The sequence below is a fragment of the Peromyscus maniculatus genome, chromosome 8, assembly GCF_049852395.1.
Source record: "Peromyscus maniculatus bairdii isolate BWxNUB_F1_BW_parent chromosome 8, HU_Pman_BW_mat_3.1, whole genome shotgun sequence".
NCBI classification, from domain to species: Eukaryota; Metazoa; Chordata; class Mammalia; order Rodentia; family Cricetidae; genus Peromyscus; species Peromyscus maniculatus.
Window position 1 is genome coordinate 54,316,635 of NC_134859.1, and position 11,739 is coordinate 54,328,373.

The 11,739-nt window shown below is 56.9% G+C and overlaps 3 protein-coding genes across 5 annotated transcripts; 1 reads left to right on the forward strand and 2 right to left on the reverse strand.

The window, feature by feature from the left end:
* The first annotated feature begins 1,291 nt into the window (after positions 1-1,291).
* On the forward strand, positions 1,292-2,768 carry Sox15 (SRY-box transcription factor 15). The gene is made up of 2 exons (XM_006973441.4): positions 1,292-1,949; positions 2,482-2,768. The coding sequence occupies exons 1-2, from the start codon at positions 1,420-1,422 to the stop codon at positions 2,636-2,638; spliced, it is 687 nt and encodes a 228-aa protein (XP_006973503.1). The 5' UTR covers positions 1,292-1,419; the 3' UTR covers positions 2,639-2,768.
* Positions 2,754-7,776, reverse strand: Mpdu1 (mannose-P-dolichol utilization defect 1). 3 transcript variants are annotated; one of them, XM_006973440.4, is made up of 7 exons: positions 7,612-7,776; positions 4,613-4,678; positions 4,369-4,501; positions 3,908-3,993; positions 3,696-3,814; positions 3,434-3,544; positions 2,754-3,326 (listed from the first exon to the last, which is right to left on the reverse strand). In XM_006973440.4, exons 1-7 carry the CDS (start codon positions 7,712-7,714, stop codon positions 3,201-3,203), a joined length of 744 nt encoding a protein of 247 aa, XP_006973502.1. In that variant the 5' UTR covers positions 7,715-7,776; the 3' UTR covers positions 2,754-3,200. The 3 variants fall into 3 exon arrangements, with proteins under 3 accessions (XP_006973502.1, XP_042138210.2, XP_076398816.1); XM_042282276.2 differs by having other exon boundaries at positions 4,369-4,496; positions 7,612-7,771; XM_076542701.1 differs by lacking the exons at positions 4,613-4,678; positions 7,612-7,776 and having other exon boundaries at positions 3,908-4,029; positions 4,369-4,494.
* A 1,554-nt stretch (positions 7,777-9,330) lies between these two features.
* Cd68 (CD68 molecule) lies at positions 9,331-11,402 on the reverse strand. The gene is made up of 6 exons (XM_042282277.2): positions 11,251-11,402; positions 10,615-11,165; positions 10,366-10,485; positions 10,153-10,228; positions 9,876-10,046; positions 9,331-9,651 (listed from the first exon to the last, which is right to left on the reverse strand). Exons 1-6 carry the CDS (start codon positions 11,294-11,296, stop codon positions 9,518-9,520), a joined length of 1,098 nt encoding a protein of 365 aa, XP_042138211.1. The 5' UTR covers positions 11,297-11,402; the 3' UTR covers positions 9,331-9,517.
* Positions 11,403-11,739: the final 337 nt, after the last annotated feature.

Here is an 11,739-nt window from a genome sequence, read left to right on the forward strand (position 1 = left end):
GTCAGGTGATGGTGTTGTACACCTTTAGTCTCAGCACTAGGAGGCAGAGGCAGGCGGATCTCTTGAGTTCCAGGACAGCCAGGATTGATACACAGAGAAACCCTGTTTTGATAAACAAACGGGATGTATCAGGTAGCTCAAGGCCAGCCTAGTCTACATTTTAAAAAAAAAAAGGATGTACCAGGGCAGTAAAGATAGCTCAGGAGGCCGGGCCGTGGTGGTGCGCACCTTTAACCCAGCACTCAGGAGGCAGAGGCAGTGAGTTTGAGGCTAGCCTGGTCTACAGAGTTCCAGGACAGCAAGGCTACAACAGAGAAACCCTGTCTCTAAAACAAAACAACAACCAAGAGTGCTCCCTGCCAAGTCAGGACCTGAGCTGGGTCCCTGAGGTAGCCACTTCCTCTTCACTTTGAGACCCCGAAGGAGAGAATAGACTTCTGGAAGTTGTCCTGTGACCTCCACACTGCACATGGTAGCACTGGTGCCCCTCCCATCAGCTTTCTGAAAATCCCAAGATTCCGTTTTTTAAAAGTGTGTACCTCTAGGTCCAGAGTCCTTTGGCTCCCTCTTCCTGGTTTAGGTTGAAAGATGAAACTTGCCATAATCGAATGGCAGTGGAAATCTCAGGGCTGGAAGTGGCTTGAGTGTTCTCACCTACCCAGGCGCCTGTTGGAATGACTCAAAACAAAAATGGCCTGTCGTCTTAGTTTCTTACCTCTGGGGCAGGTCAGGGTTTGAAGATCAGCAGACACCGGAAAAGGCGCTGAGTAGGGTGTGAGATCTCCTAAGGTCTTCCAGTTTGGTTGACCCTGAGGGCATTTGATGCCCAAGCTTGGGAAGGAATTTGCTTTAAATTGCTGGTGCTTGAGTAGACAATTGTAGCCACTGGGGCCATTAGCCTGACATCCAGACCTTGGGTGGAGAGGGGGCGTGGTGCCCCAGGGGAGGTGTCTGGGCGGCAAATAACAGGACACTTGGGTTTGCCGAGGAAGCCAGCCTCTGGGAGGGATTGGGGGAGGAGTCGGGCTTTCAAAGCCGGTTCATAGAGGCTGAGCACAGGTGGGGAACGTCTGTGGCACCTGGGTGCGCTCCTGGCAGCTGTGGCAACTTCGGAGCCCAAGAGGCTCCCGGAGCCAGAGTTGCAGCCTCCACCGAAGGAAGACTCCGGCCCGCCGCTGCCCGCCGCAGAGGGTAGGGAGAGGGACTGTCGGTATTGAGAAGAGCACCTCTCCAGGCAGGGCGCAGACAAGGAGGACTCTGCGTTCAGCTTTCCAGAGGTGGTGAGTCCATCCCCGAGAGCAAAGGTTCGATTCAAGGACTCCGGACGGAAGATTCTTCACCCAAATTCTCAGAGGCCAGTCTTCACTCTGGGAGGAGGGCATTCAAGACGCCCTCTCCAAGACGCTTTATCCTCAACCCATGGCGCTGCCCGGCTCCTCACAAGCCCAGACTTGGGGCGTGGAGCCCCCGGTTCCCACAGCCTCTCTGCCCTTGGGACCCCAGGAGCAGGAGGGTGCCGGGAGCCCCGCAGCGTCCGGAGGGCTTCCGCAGCAGGAGAAGGTGAAGCGGCCCATGAACGCCTTCATGGTGTGGAGCTCTATTCAACGCCGCCAGATGGCGCAGCAGAACCCCAAGCTGCACAACTCGGAGATCTCGAAGCGCCTGGGAGCGCAGTGGAAGCTGCTGGGCGACGAAGAGAAGCGTCCCTTCGTGGAGGAGGCCAAGCGTCTCCGAGCCCGCCACCTACGCGACTACCCCGACTACAAGTACCGGCCTCGGCGCAAGAGCAAGAACTCGGGCACCGGCTCCGTCCACTTCAGCCAGGGAGGAGGAGGCCTGGCCTGTGGTGGCCCGCACTGGGGGCCAGGGTACACAACTACCCAAGGGAGCAGAGGCTTTGGGTACCAGCCCCCCAACTATTCGACAGCCTACCTGCCCGGCAGTTACGCGTGAGTGCCCGACTGTGCCCCACCACCACCCTCTTCCTGAAGGCTGGGTAGGGATGGAGGCCGGAGGGCTAAGTTGGGAGAACCCCAAACATCTTAGCAGAAGCGCGCCAGGCTGAGGTTGGGTGGGAGGGATTAGCGGTCAGGACACAGGCCTGTCCCTCTCAGCCTAATGTCTTCCACCTTCTCAAAGTCAGTCTCCCCCTTGCTGATGGCCCTTGTGTGACCCGGCTTCCTCTCCCAGCCCCCGGGGCAAGGAGAGGCCAAGCCCATCCTGTTGCTCCCTCCTGGCCTGCCGCCCCAAGAGCGTGCAGCATGCAAGACGGCTCCGAGCGTGCCCCGACAGAACTGCCTTGCTCTTTAAGCCATCTTAGGGTCTTGTTCCGGGCCTGCTGTGCCCAGCATGGCTGGCTGAGGAGCAAATTCTAACCCTGTTGGCTGCGAACTGGTCAGACCAGTCTCCTGAGAGTTGGGGACCCTGCCCAGTCTCTTCATCCCAGAAACGTAACCTCCAAACCTCATGTTTCTCTTACAGCTCTGCCCACTGTAGACCGGAGGCCCCCTCGACGTGCTCCCTCCCTCCCAGTGATCCGAGGCTCCAGGGGGAGCTGATGCCCTCTTTTCCCACCTACCTATCCCCAGGCTCCACCACCCCATACAGTACTTCCCTTGCGGGTGCCCCCTGTCTGTAACCCACCTCTAACTGGCAGAGACATTCAGGGCCAACTCCACAGACCCACCCCTTTCCACTGCAGAGGCCTACAAGTCTCTCACAGAACCAGAATGCACAAAAGCACAATAACACAATTTTGTACAATCAAAGTGCGTCTCCGAGTCTTTATTGCCCATCTGTACCCTCACCGCTACAGCAACCCCTGCCTCTCCACACCCTTCCTCTGGACCTGCCCCAGCAGGAGCCTCCCCACCCCACCCTGAGGCCCTTATCTGAGTCATTCTCCCCTCCCCCACCTCCAGAATCGGGGTCCAGTAGATTGTCCCAGCCAGGGGGCAAAGGGAAGCAGCCACAAGCTCACAACCACATCTGTCCAGGCTCTGTCCCCCGTCCAGAAGGAAGGTAAGTGGACAAGACAAGCTTCTGCTCCGGTAAGAAAACAGCTGCTCACAGGAGGAACCTCAGCCAGTTGGTGAAATCAGTGTTTACACAAACCCTGGCTCAGGAGGTGCAGTTGAGGAATGGAGGAAGATAGTTGAGTGGATGGTGGAAATGGAATGATTCCGGATGCTGGCTCCACACTACTGCTCCTTTTTCTGTTTGTGGGGAGGCTTTGCATTCCAGTAGAAGAGGACCTGGGCAGCAATGAGACCATTGCAGAGGGAGGAGACCACAAAGATGCCAGCCATGAGGGGGTCTCCAGTTTCCTGTTAGGAAAGACAACACAGACCTAGAAAGGCTCCCGAGGGAGAGGCTTCCGACTCAGCCTCGAGTGAGGTTTGAGTGCCCTCTAGAGGGCAGAAGGTGCACTCACCTGAACCGAAGTGAAGATGCGGGCCAAGGCGCCCCCAAACAGCATGAACACGGTGATGGCCGAGAGCTGGCCCGTGTGCCTGTTGCGGTAGTTGGTCGCTGCCTGCAGCAACTGGAGGAGAAGTTCGTACTTCTGGTCTGGCATCTGAACACTCGCTGGGTTCCCACCACCAACCCCCTCCCTCCCTGCAGACTAACACTCCATACTCGAGGCTCCACCCTGCCCCTCCCACACATGCATCCGTTCCCTTCCCAGCACCCACCTTCCCCGCCACCACGGCAGGGACATTGGAGGCCTGGAGCAGGGTGACTAGAGCCAGAGGTGTGAGTGGCGAGAGCAGCGCCAGCAGGAGCATCGCGTAGCAGGCCAGGAAAGCGACTCCTGGGGGTCAGGGAGACAAGGGCCCTCTTGAGCCTCCCGAGCCCCACCAGAGTCCCAGGGTCCAATGCCTGCTCTCCAGCCAAGCCCCGGCACCTTTCACGGTCTCTCCTCTGTAGTGCATGACCAGGAAGCAGATGGTGACTGTCTGGAGGGTCAGGAACAGTGCTTCACCCCAAGAGCTGCAGAGTCAAGAGTTGGGAGGGAAAAAGGTGGGCCTGGAAAGAGGCAGGCAAGCCTCCATAGCCATCCATCAGGCCTGGCTCATTCAGAGGGTGCTCACGTCACCACCACTTGGGTGTGCGGAACTTCTGGAAGGGCTGAAGTGTTCTTCACCCTTGTTAGAGCTGTGGGCACTAGGGCTGGTCAGGTAGGTCAGCAGGTGAAGGAGCTTGCCTGACCACCTGCCTTCCAGCCCCAGGATCCACACACTGGAAGGAGAGAACCAATTCCTACAAGTTGTTCTCTGACTCCCTCCCCCCCCCCCCATAAATAAGTAACTATAATAAAAAAGAATTGTGGGCATGTGGCCTTGGGGATGAGGAGTGGGGCCTCACCTGAAGGGGAAGTTGTTGGTGATGCTGTAGACCACAGTTCCCGTCAGCGCCACTAGCTCCAGCATCACCGACTGGAGACTCAGGCCCTCCGCACTCTTGGCTCCCAGGATCTTAAGTATCTGCGGCAGCTTTACTGGGGGAGAAGGGCACGGCTGAGGAGGAGGAGCAGCCTGTCGCCAGCCCTTGGCATCCGCCTCTCAACACCTCCACCTTTACTCTGACAGAAGGAAGGAACTGTACGTACCCAGAAGTGACCCGGCCACGATGCCCAGCCCAAGGCCTTTGCTGAGGAGAATCTTGAGGCAGGGAACTGAGAGAAGAGAAGAAAGTGAGCAGAGGCCTCTGGAACCCAGGTGAGGGTCTGAAGTGCTCTGTGAGCTGCTCCCCTCCCCTCCCCCTTGGCATGGCCACCACAGCAGTAGTCTCTCTGGGGAGGGTGGAAACGAGGGGGCAGGCTCCTTCACCGACACAGCTGCCAACCGCTGCCTTCCCTCCTGCTCCACCCCCCTTCCCTATAGCACACATGGAAATCGTCTGTTTTAGGCCTGACAAGATAGCTAATGACCTGAGTTCACCCCGGGATCCACATGGCAGACGGGGGGAGAATCCATTCCAGGACTATCCTCTGACTCCGTGCATGAGCCCTCTAATAAAAATGTACTAAGAGCCGGGCGGCGGTGGTGGTGGCGCACGCCTTTAATCCAGGCACTCGGGAGGCAAAGTCAGGTGGATCTCTGAGTTCCAGGCCAGCCTGGGCTACAGAGTGAGATCCGGGAAAGGCTCCAAAGCTACACAGAGAAACCCTGTCTCGAAAAATTAAAAAAAAAAAAATGTACCAAGAAATTGTCTTTTTAGAAAGTCATTAGGGGCTGGAGAGATGGCTCAGAGGTTAAAAGCACTGACTGCTCTCCCAGAGGACCTGAGTTCAATTCCCAGCAACCACATGGTGGCTCACAGCCATATATGAGATCTGGTGCCCTCTTCTGGCCTGCAGGCAGAACACTGCACTGTATATATAATAAATATATCTTAAAAAGTCATTAGGGCTGTGTTATAGTACATGCCTTTAATCTCTTTTAATCTCTGAGTTCAAGGCCAGCCAGGATTACATAGCGAGACTCTGTCAGAAATAGTCAAAAACTATTGCCAGGTGTGGTGGCACACGCCTTTAATCCCAGACAGACAGATCTCTGTGAGTTCAAAGATAGCCAGAGCGTTGGGCATTGGTGGCGTACGCCTTTAGTCCCAGCACTCGGAGGCAGAGCCAGGCGGATCTCTGTGAGTTCAAGGCCAGCCTGGGCCACAGAATGAGTTAAGAAAGGTTCCAAAGCCGGGCGTTGGTGGCGCACGCCTTTAATCCCAGCACTCGGGAGGCAGAGGCAGGCGGATCTCTGTGAGTTCGAGGCCAGCCTGGGCTACCAAGTGAGTTCCAGGAAAGGCGCAAAGCTACACAGAGAAACCCTGTCTCGAAAAAACCAAAAAAAAAAAAAAAAAAAAAGAAAGGTTCCAAAGCTACACAGAGAAACCCTGTCTCAAAAACAAAAAACAAGACAGCCAGAGCTCTGTAGAGAGACCCTGTCTCAAAAAAATAAAAATAAGGGGCTGGAGAGCTGGCTCAGTGGTTAAAAGCATTGACTGCTCTTCCAGAGGACCCGGGTTCAATTCCCAGAACCCACATAGACTTCACTGTAACTCCAGTTCCAGGGGATCTGGCGCCGTCACATACATGCAGGAAAACACCAATGCACAGAAAACAAAAACAAATTATTGCACCAGCAATATGGCTCTGTTGCTAAGTCTGATAACCTGAGCATGCATAAGTAGAGGCACACAACAAGAAGGAACTATAAAAATACGGGGCTGGAGAAATGGCTTAGTCGTTAGGAGCACCCACTGCTCTTTCAGGAGTTCAAATTCCAGCGCTCACAACTGCCTGTAATTCCAGTTCCGAACGGTGATACCTTGTGCCCCTGGCATCTTCATGCCCCTGCCGTCACGGGCTCACATACACATACACAGTCTTTTTAAATATAAGTCATCTCTATCTACATACACTGTGTGTGAACAGATGACAGGTACAGGATGGAGGCCAAAGGACAGCTCTGTGGAGCCAGTTCCCGTTTGGCCTTTCTGTGGGTTCCGGGAATTGAACTCAGGTCACCAGCCTTGCAGCCACTGACCAGTTCCAAATAAACGGGTAGGCCCCCAGGCATGACTGCCACTGCCTTCAGTCACACAGGCATTGCTCCAGGGTTCCCTGACCCTGCTCTCTCTCCTCAGTAACCCACTGCAAATGGTCTCCTTCCTGAACCTTCTGGTTCTTCCTGGCACTTACGCAGTGGCCAGGCCTACTCTTCCAGGGCTTGCTGCTTTTATCCCTGTTCATCCAGTATCTCTATCATTTATTTATTTTGGTTTTCCGAGACAAGGTTTCTCTGTGTAGACCTGGCAGTCCTTGAACTCAGAGCTCCTTCCTGCCTCTGCCTCCCAAGTGCTGGGATTAAAGGAGTGGGCGGCCGCATATTCCTGGCAGTTCCTCTGTCACTGAATTCTTGACCTGGATGGAATTCAGCCAGCAGGGAGTCTGACGATTGATTGCAAACCGTCTAGAGCCGCGTCCTCCGAGCACATGACCTGACATGACACGGGGAGCCTTATCAAAGCCTTATCTGGGGCTGGGGTAGCCCTTGGCCGTGGACTTGCCGGGGGAAGCAAGGGAGCTTGTGGGATGAGACAGCGCACCCCAGCACTGGTGGCCCAGGCAGGCCTGCTGCCAGTTCAAGGGCAGCCTGTGCGCCACAGCGGGTTCTGGAAGTCAGCACCGGGTGGGAAAGCATCTGAAAAAAAGGCATCGCGTCTGCCTGTCAGTTCAGTGTTGGGAGGCGGAGAGCTCTGTCCACACGCCCGGCTGGGATCTGAGCTTTGCTTTATACAATGTGAGTCTTCCAGGCTGGGGACGGAGCGCGGGCGGCACAGTGGTCGCCGTACGCGCCCGAGGTCCTGGGTTCGATCCCCGGCCTAGGAAGGCGGGCGGCGAGAGCACGGACTTTCCAGGCGGCAAGGCAGACATTTAACTCTCTTTTCGGGCGACTCCCCCCTCATGCCCAAATATGGCACCGGCCCAGGACACTTCCGCCCTCTTCAGACGCGCCTTCCGCCCAGCTTCGCGTGGCACTAGGCGACCCGCGCCCGCTCACGGCCCCGGGCTGCTCGTCCAGACCCGGAGGGCTGAATGAAACTCACCGTGAAGCAGGTCCCACTGGACGAAGAGTTGGTCGTAGCACGTCTCAGGCAGAAGAATCGGCACCAGCACCCGTCGGAACAGCCCGTCCGCCTCGGCCGCCATGTTGGAACGGTGGCTTCCGCCAGGCCGGCTCGCCCCGCCATTGAGCGCCGCCGCCGCGCATGCGCGCTCCGCCCGGGGCCCCGGCAGCCCCGCCCCCTCCGCGCCGTCCCGGCCCCGCCCGCAGGCTGGGCCACGCACGCGCCCTGACGCCCGCCCTGGAGCGCGTGGCCGAGCCGGGCGCCTGCGCCGCTCGCACTTCCGCGCTTTTGTGGCCGCTGGCGTCCTGCAGGGGAGGTTCGTCCCTCCGCCTCCCGCCGTCCCCCCTGCGGATGCGCCATCTTGTCCTCGCCCGGCCAACTTTGTGTTTGAAGTTGGGGAGGGAAAGAGCCCGAGGCTTCAAAATGGCGCTAGCGGGGGCGCTGCGGCTCCCTTCTCTCCTCCTCCGGGTCTCCCCGGAGGGAATGGCACCAGGACGCGGCCGTTCTGAGCTGGGCGTCCCCGCTGGCCCCGCTTCTTCCCGTGCTTTGCCCGGGTGTTGGAAGATGCCCGTCCGGCGGAACAGGAGCGAACCGGAGAGCGGCCCCGGACGCGTCCAGGCGGGAACGCTGGCGACGGGCCGGAGGGCGCAGGCCGAGGGTCCCCAGTAGCTCTTGCTTGGGAAGGGGCCCCTGGGGTCACTCCATGCTGCACCCCAGCGCGCCCAGCGCCTGAACAGCGCTCTCGGTTCACCCTCTGCATGTGCACCCAGGCCCTCGGGCTTAGGGCACGCTAGTTTCCCTGCCCCTTGTTCTTGGAGGGGCGGTGCTGGTCGGGTGCTGCCACAGGTACCTCTCAGCTGGGTAGGACTCCAGCCCCCCAAGAACTTCTAGAACCGCATGGGGCTCTTACAACTGGAATGGCACCCATCCTTAACTCCCATTGGATGCGCTATGCCCTACTACAAATAGTAAAACTTGTCTGGCGGTGGTGGCGCACGCCTTTAATCCTAGCACTGGAGGCAGAGGCAGGCGGATCTTGGGGAGTTCAAGGCCAGCCTGGTCTACAGAGTGGGTTCCAGGACAGCCAGGGCTACACAGAGAAACCCAGTCTCAAAAAAACAAAATAATAGGGCTTAGACTTGATGTCGGTACAGTGGGTGGCCATCTGGAAGTCCCTTTTAGAATCTGGACATGGTCTGTCCTGCAAGTGGCTCCACCCCCTCGCCCTCTGGTACCCAGGCATCAAGGGTGTGTTTGCTGCACCCACTGCTTCCATGGTTGGTGCATTTCTTTGCAGTGGGCTCTTGAGTGAATCTAGCCCTGGCCACAGTGGCCAGGGACTCTTGTTAAAGCTCAGTAGCCCCTGGCATCACCCCTTGAAAATGAAATTACACAGCCACCTACTCACTTGGCCTGTGTTGCACCTCCGGCTGGACAGAGGGTCAGGCCAGGAGGCCAGGATGGGCGATGCCTTGTGTTAAGGGGATGGGTAGCCACTGGCCCCAGCACGGGGAGGGAGTTCCGGTAGCTTCCCCAGCTGCTCTGCCAGACACCGAAGGCTGAACCATGGAGGCATTCGGGCACTCTGGGACTCACATCCCTTCTTGCCAGCTGTCCCCTGGTGACTCAACCAGGAAGGCACATGACAAGAAACTCGTGGCTGTTAACTCTGGCATGGCAAGGGAACAAGGACACCGATTTCGTAAGTTTTCATGCTCCTTTTGTGAGCAGGAATGGGACACGGTTCCTGTTTATTAATCCCCCCATTACAAAATCTCTAGTTTTGTTCTTAAAGACAGGAAAGGAGAATAACTTGGTTGAGTCAGGTGCACATTGAAGAAATGAGGGTGCTCCTTGGTGGCCCGGAGTGGATTGGAGCAAATGCTCAGAGAGGCTGGTAGGCTGATTGTCGTCTCCGGGTAACGCAGAAGGCAACGAGCACCAGGGCGAGGAGGCCAAGGAGGACCAGGCCAATGATGAGAGGGAGCAAGAGGGATTGGTCGCTGGCGCAGGAGAAACCTGGTGGAAAGATGGGGTGATCAGGAGTTGCTGCAGTGGTGGGGGGGGGCTAAAGGTGGGAGGAAGGAAGAATAAAGGGGGAGGAGCTTGATGAGGAGCTCAACCCCATAATTTAGAGCGGTAAGGGAAGGGGGAATAGGTAGTCTTGGGGAGGAGACCAGGGTGTGGAAAGAGCTCTGGGGAAGAGCCTTCCCCTGCAGTGGGGAACTTCTGGGAAGTCTTACATGGCCCCAAGTGTCCTGAGTTGGGCAGCCGAGCAGCCTGTAGCCTCAGGGAGAGCAGGTCAAGGTGAACAGCTGGAGAAAGAACTATGCTTGTATTTCTGCAACAGAAGCTTTGGCCCAGAGGAGCTTGGAGCTCTCGAAGAGATGAATTCTGAGCTGAGAATGTCCACTCTGAAGAAGTTAGTAATGAAGAGTCAAATCCAGTCCACTCCCAACTCCCGAGTGTCCCCTCTTCCCCCACTAGCTAGTGTGGTAAGGAGAAGGGAAGGTTACTCACGTGCTGCCTGTGGGAAGGACACGTTGTATTCCACTGCCATGTAGTTGAGGTATATACTCTGGCTCTGCTCCAGGTCCTTGAGGTGAACAAAAGGATCAGAGAGAGCAGCAGGGACAGGGACAGTGGCTTCACGTCCACAGGGCAAGAAGGGAGGCTTACAAGGTATAGGTATGGGGCATGGGAGAGTCAAGGATGAAGACAAAAGCTGTCTACCTGTTTGAATCCCAAGGTGAGCTGCCCGTAAGGAAATGAGAGAGACAGGTGGGAATCGGCACTGTCACAGCCGCCCTGGACCTTGGTTTTGTTGGGATTCAGTGTCGAGATGCCCCAGGCCTATAGAAGTGAGAGAACAGTGAGTCTGTGCCCTGCAATGTTTTTATCCCTCCTCCGCTCTTCCTCCTCCCCCTGAACCACCACGGGACTTGCCTCTTGCCCCTCTAGGCCCCACTACCTTAGCTTTACCTTTCCTCCACCCTGGGTCGGGTACAGGATTCGAATTTGAATTTGTGCTTGAAGCCGGACACAGGGCTGGGAGCCGTTCATCCACGTGTAGTTCCCAAGAGCCCCCTCGGAGCCTGGACGAGGACTTGGAGAGGGTGGAGGTGGTCCGGGGGGAGGGCCGGTGGTGGATCCAGGAGTGGGAGCAGTGCCGTTGTCTGTGGTGGGGTAAACTGTGGCATTCCCATGACTGGTGGTCATGGCAGGGCTGTGAGTGGAGGTTGCGGGCCTGGAGCTGGTAGTGGTACTATTACTTGTTGGATGAACCGTGACATTTCCGTGGCTGGTGGTGGTGGGCCTGTGGCTGGTGGTGGTGGGCTTGTGGCTGGTGGTGGTGGGCTTGTGGCTGGTGGTGGTGGGCCTGTGGCTGGTGGTGGTGGGCTTGTGGCTGGTGGTGGTGGGCTTGTGGCTGGTCGTAGGGCTGGCTGTGCTCTGTGTGGTCGTAGGTGTCATCGTGAAGGATGGCAGGAGAGTAGCAGCTTTTCTATGAGGACAGTCTTTCCCTGTTCCTCCGGCTTTTAGGAAGAGATTGGTTGGCAACCCAGGCAAGGGTTCCTGCCCAAGGAGCTCCCCCCGCCCCCACCCCTCAATTCTCCTTACCTACAAGCAGTCCCAGCAAGACCAAGCAAGGCACTTGGAACCTCATGGTAGAGCAGCTCAGAGTCCAGCTGGGCTGTACCAGTTCCTTCCTCAACCCAATAACCTCTGCCTTCTCTTGGAAGAGGAAATGAAAGTTGCACTTCCTTTAAGATAATCCCACCCAGAGCCTGACTCAGACACCTTTGCTCCAGCCACTTTGTCACTGGTTTTCACAATTAAGCTGTGATTGGCAGTGTGGTCTTTTGAGTGGGAGGGACGTTAGTTACCACGTGCAAGAGGAAGCAGTTGACTCACAAGGATCTCCCCTAAGCAAAACTTGCTCTACTTGGGAGTTTACAAGGCAGAGAATAGGAGGCCCCTTCCTCATTGGTTAATTCAACACCATCTGTGTCTACCTTCAAGCCCAGTACTGGAGGTAGAGGCAGGTCAGTCTGGTCTGTAGTTACAGGATAGCAAGAGCTTGAGACCAGCCCTGCCTACCCCCCTCAA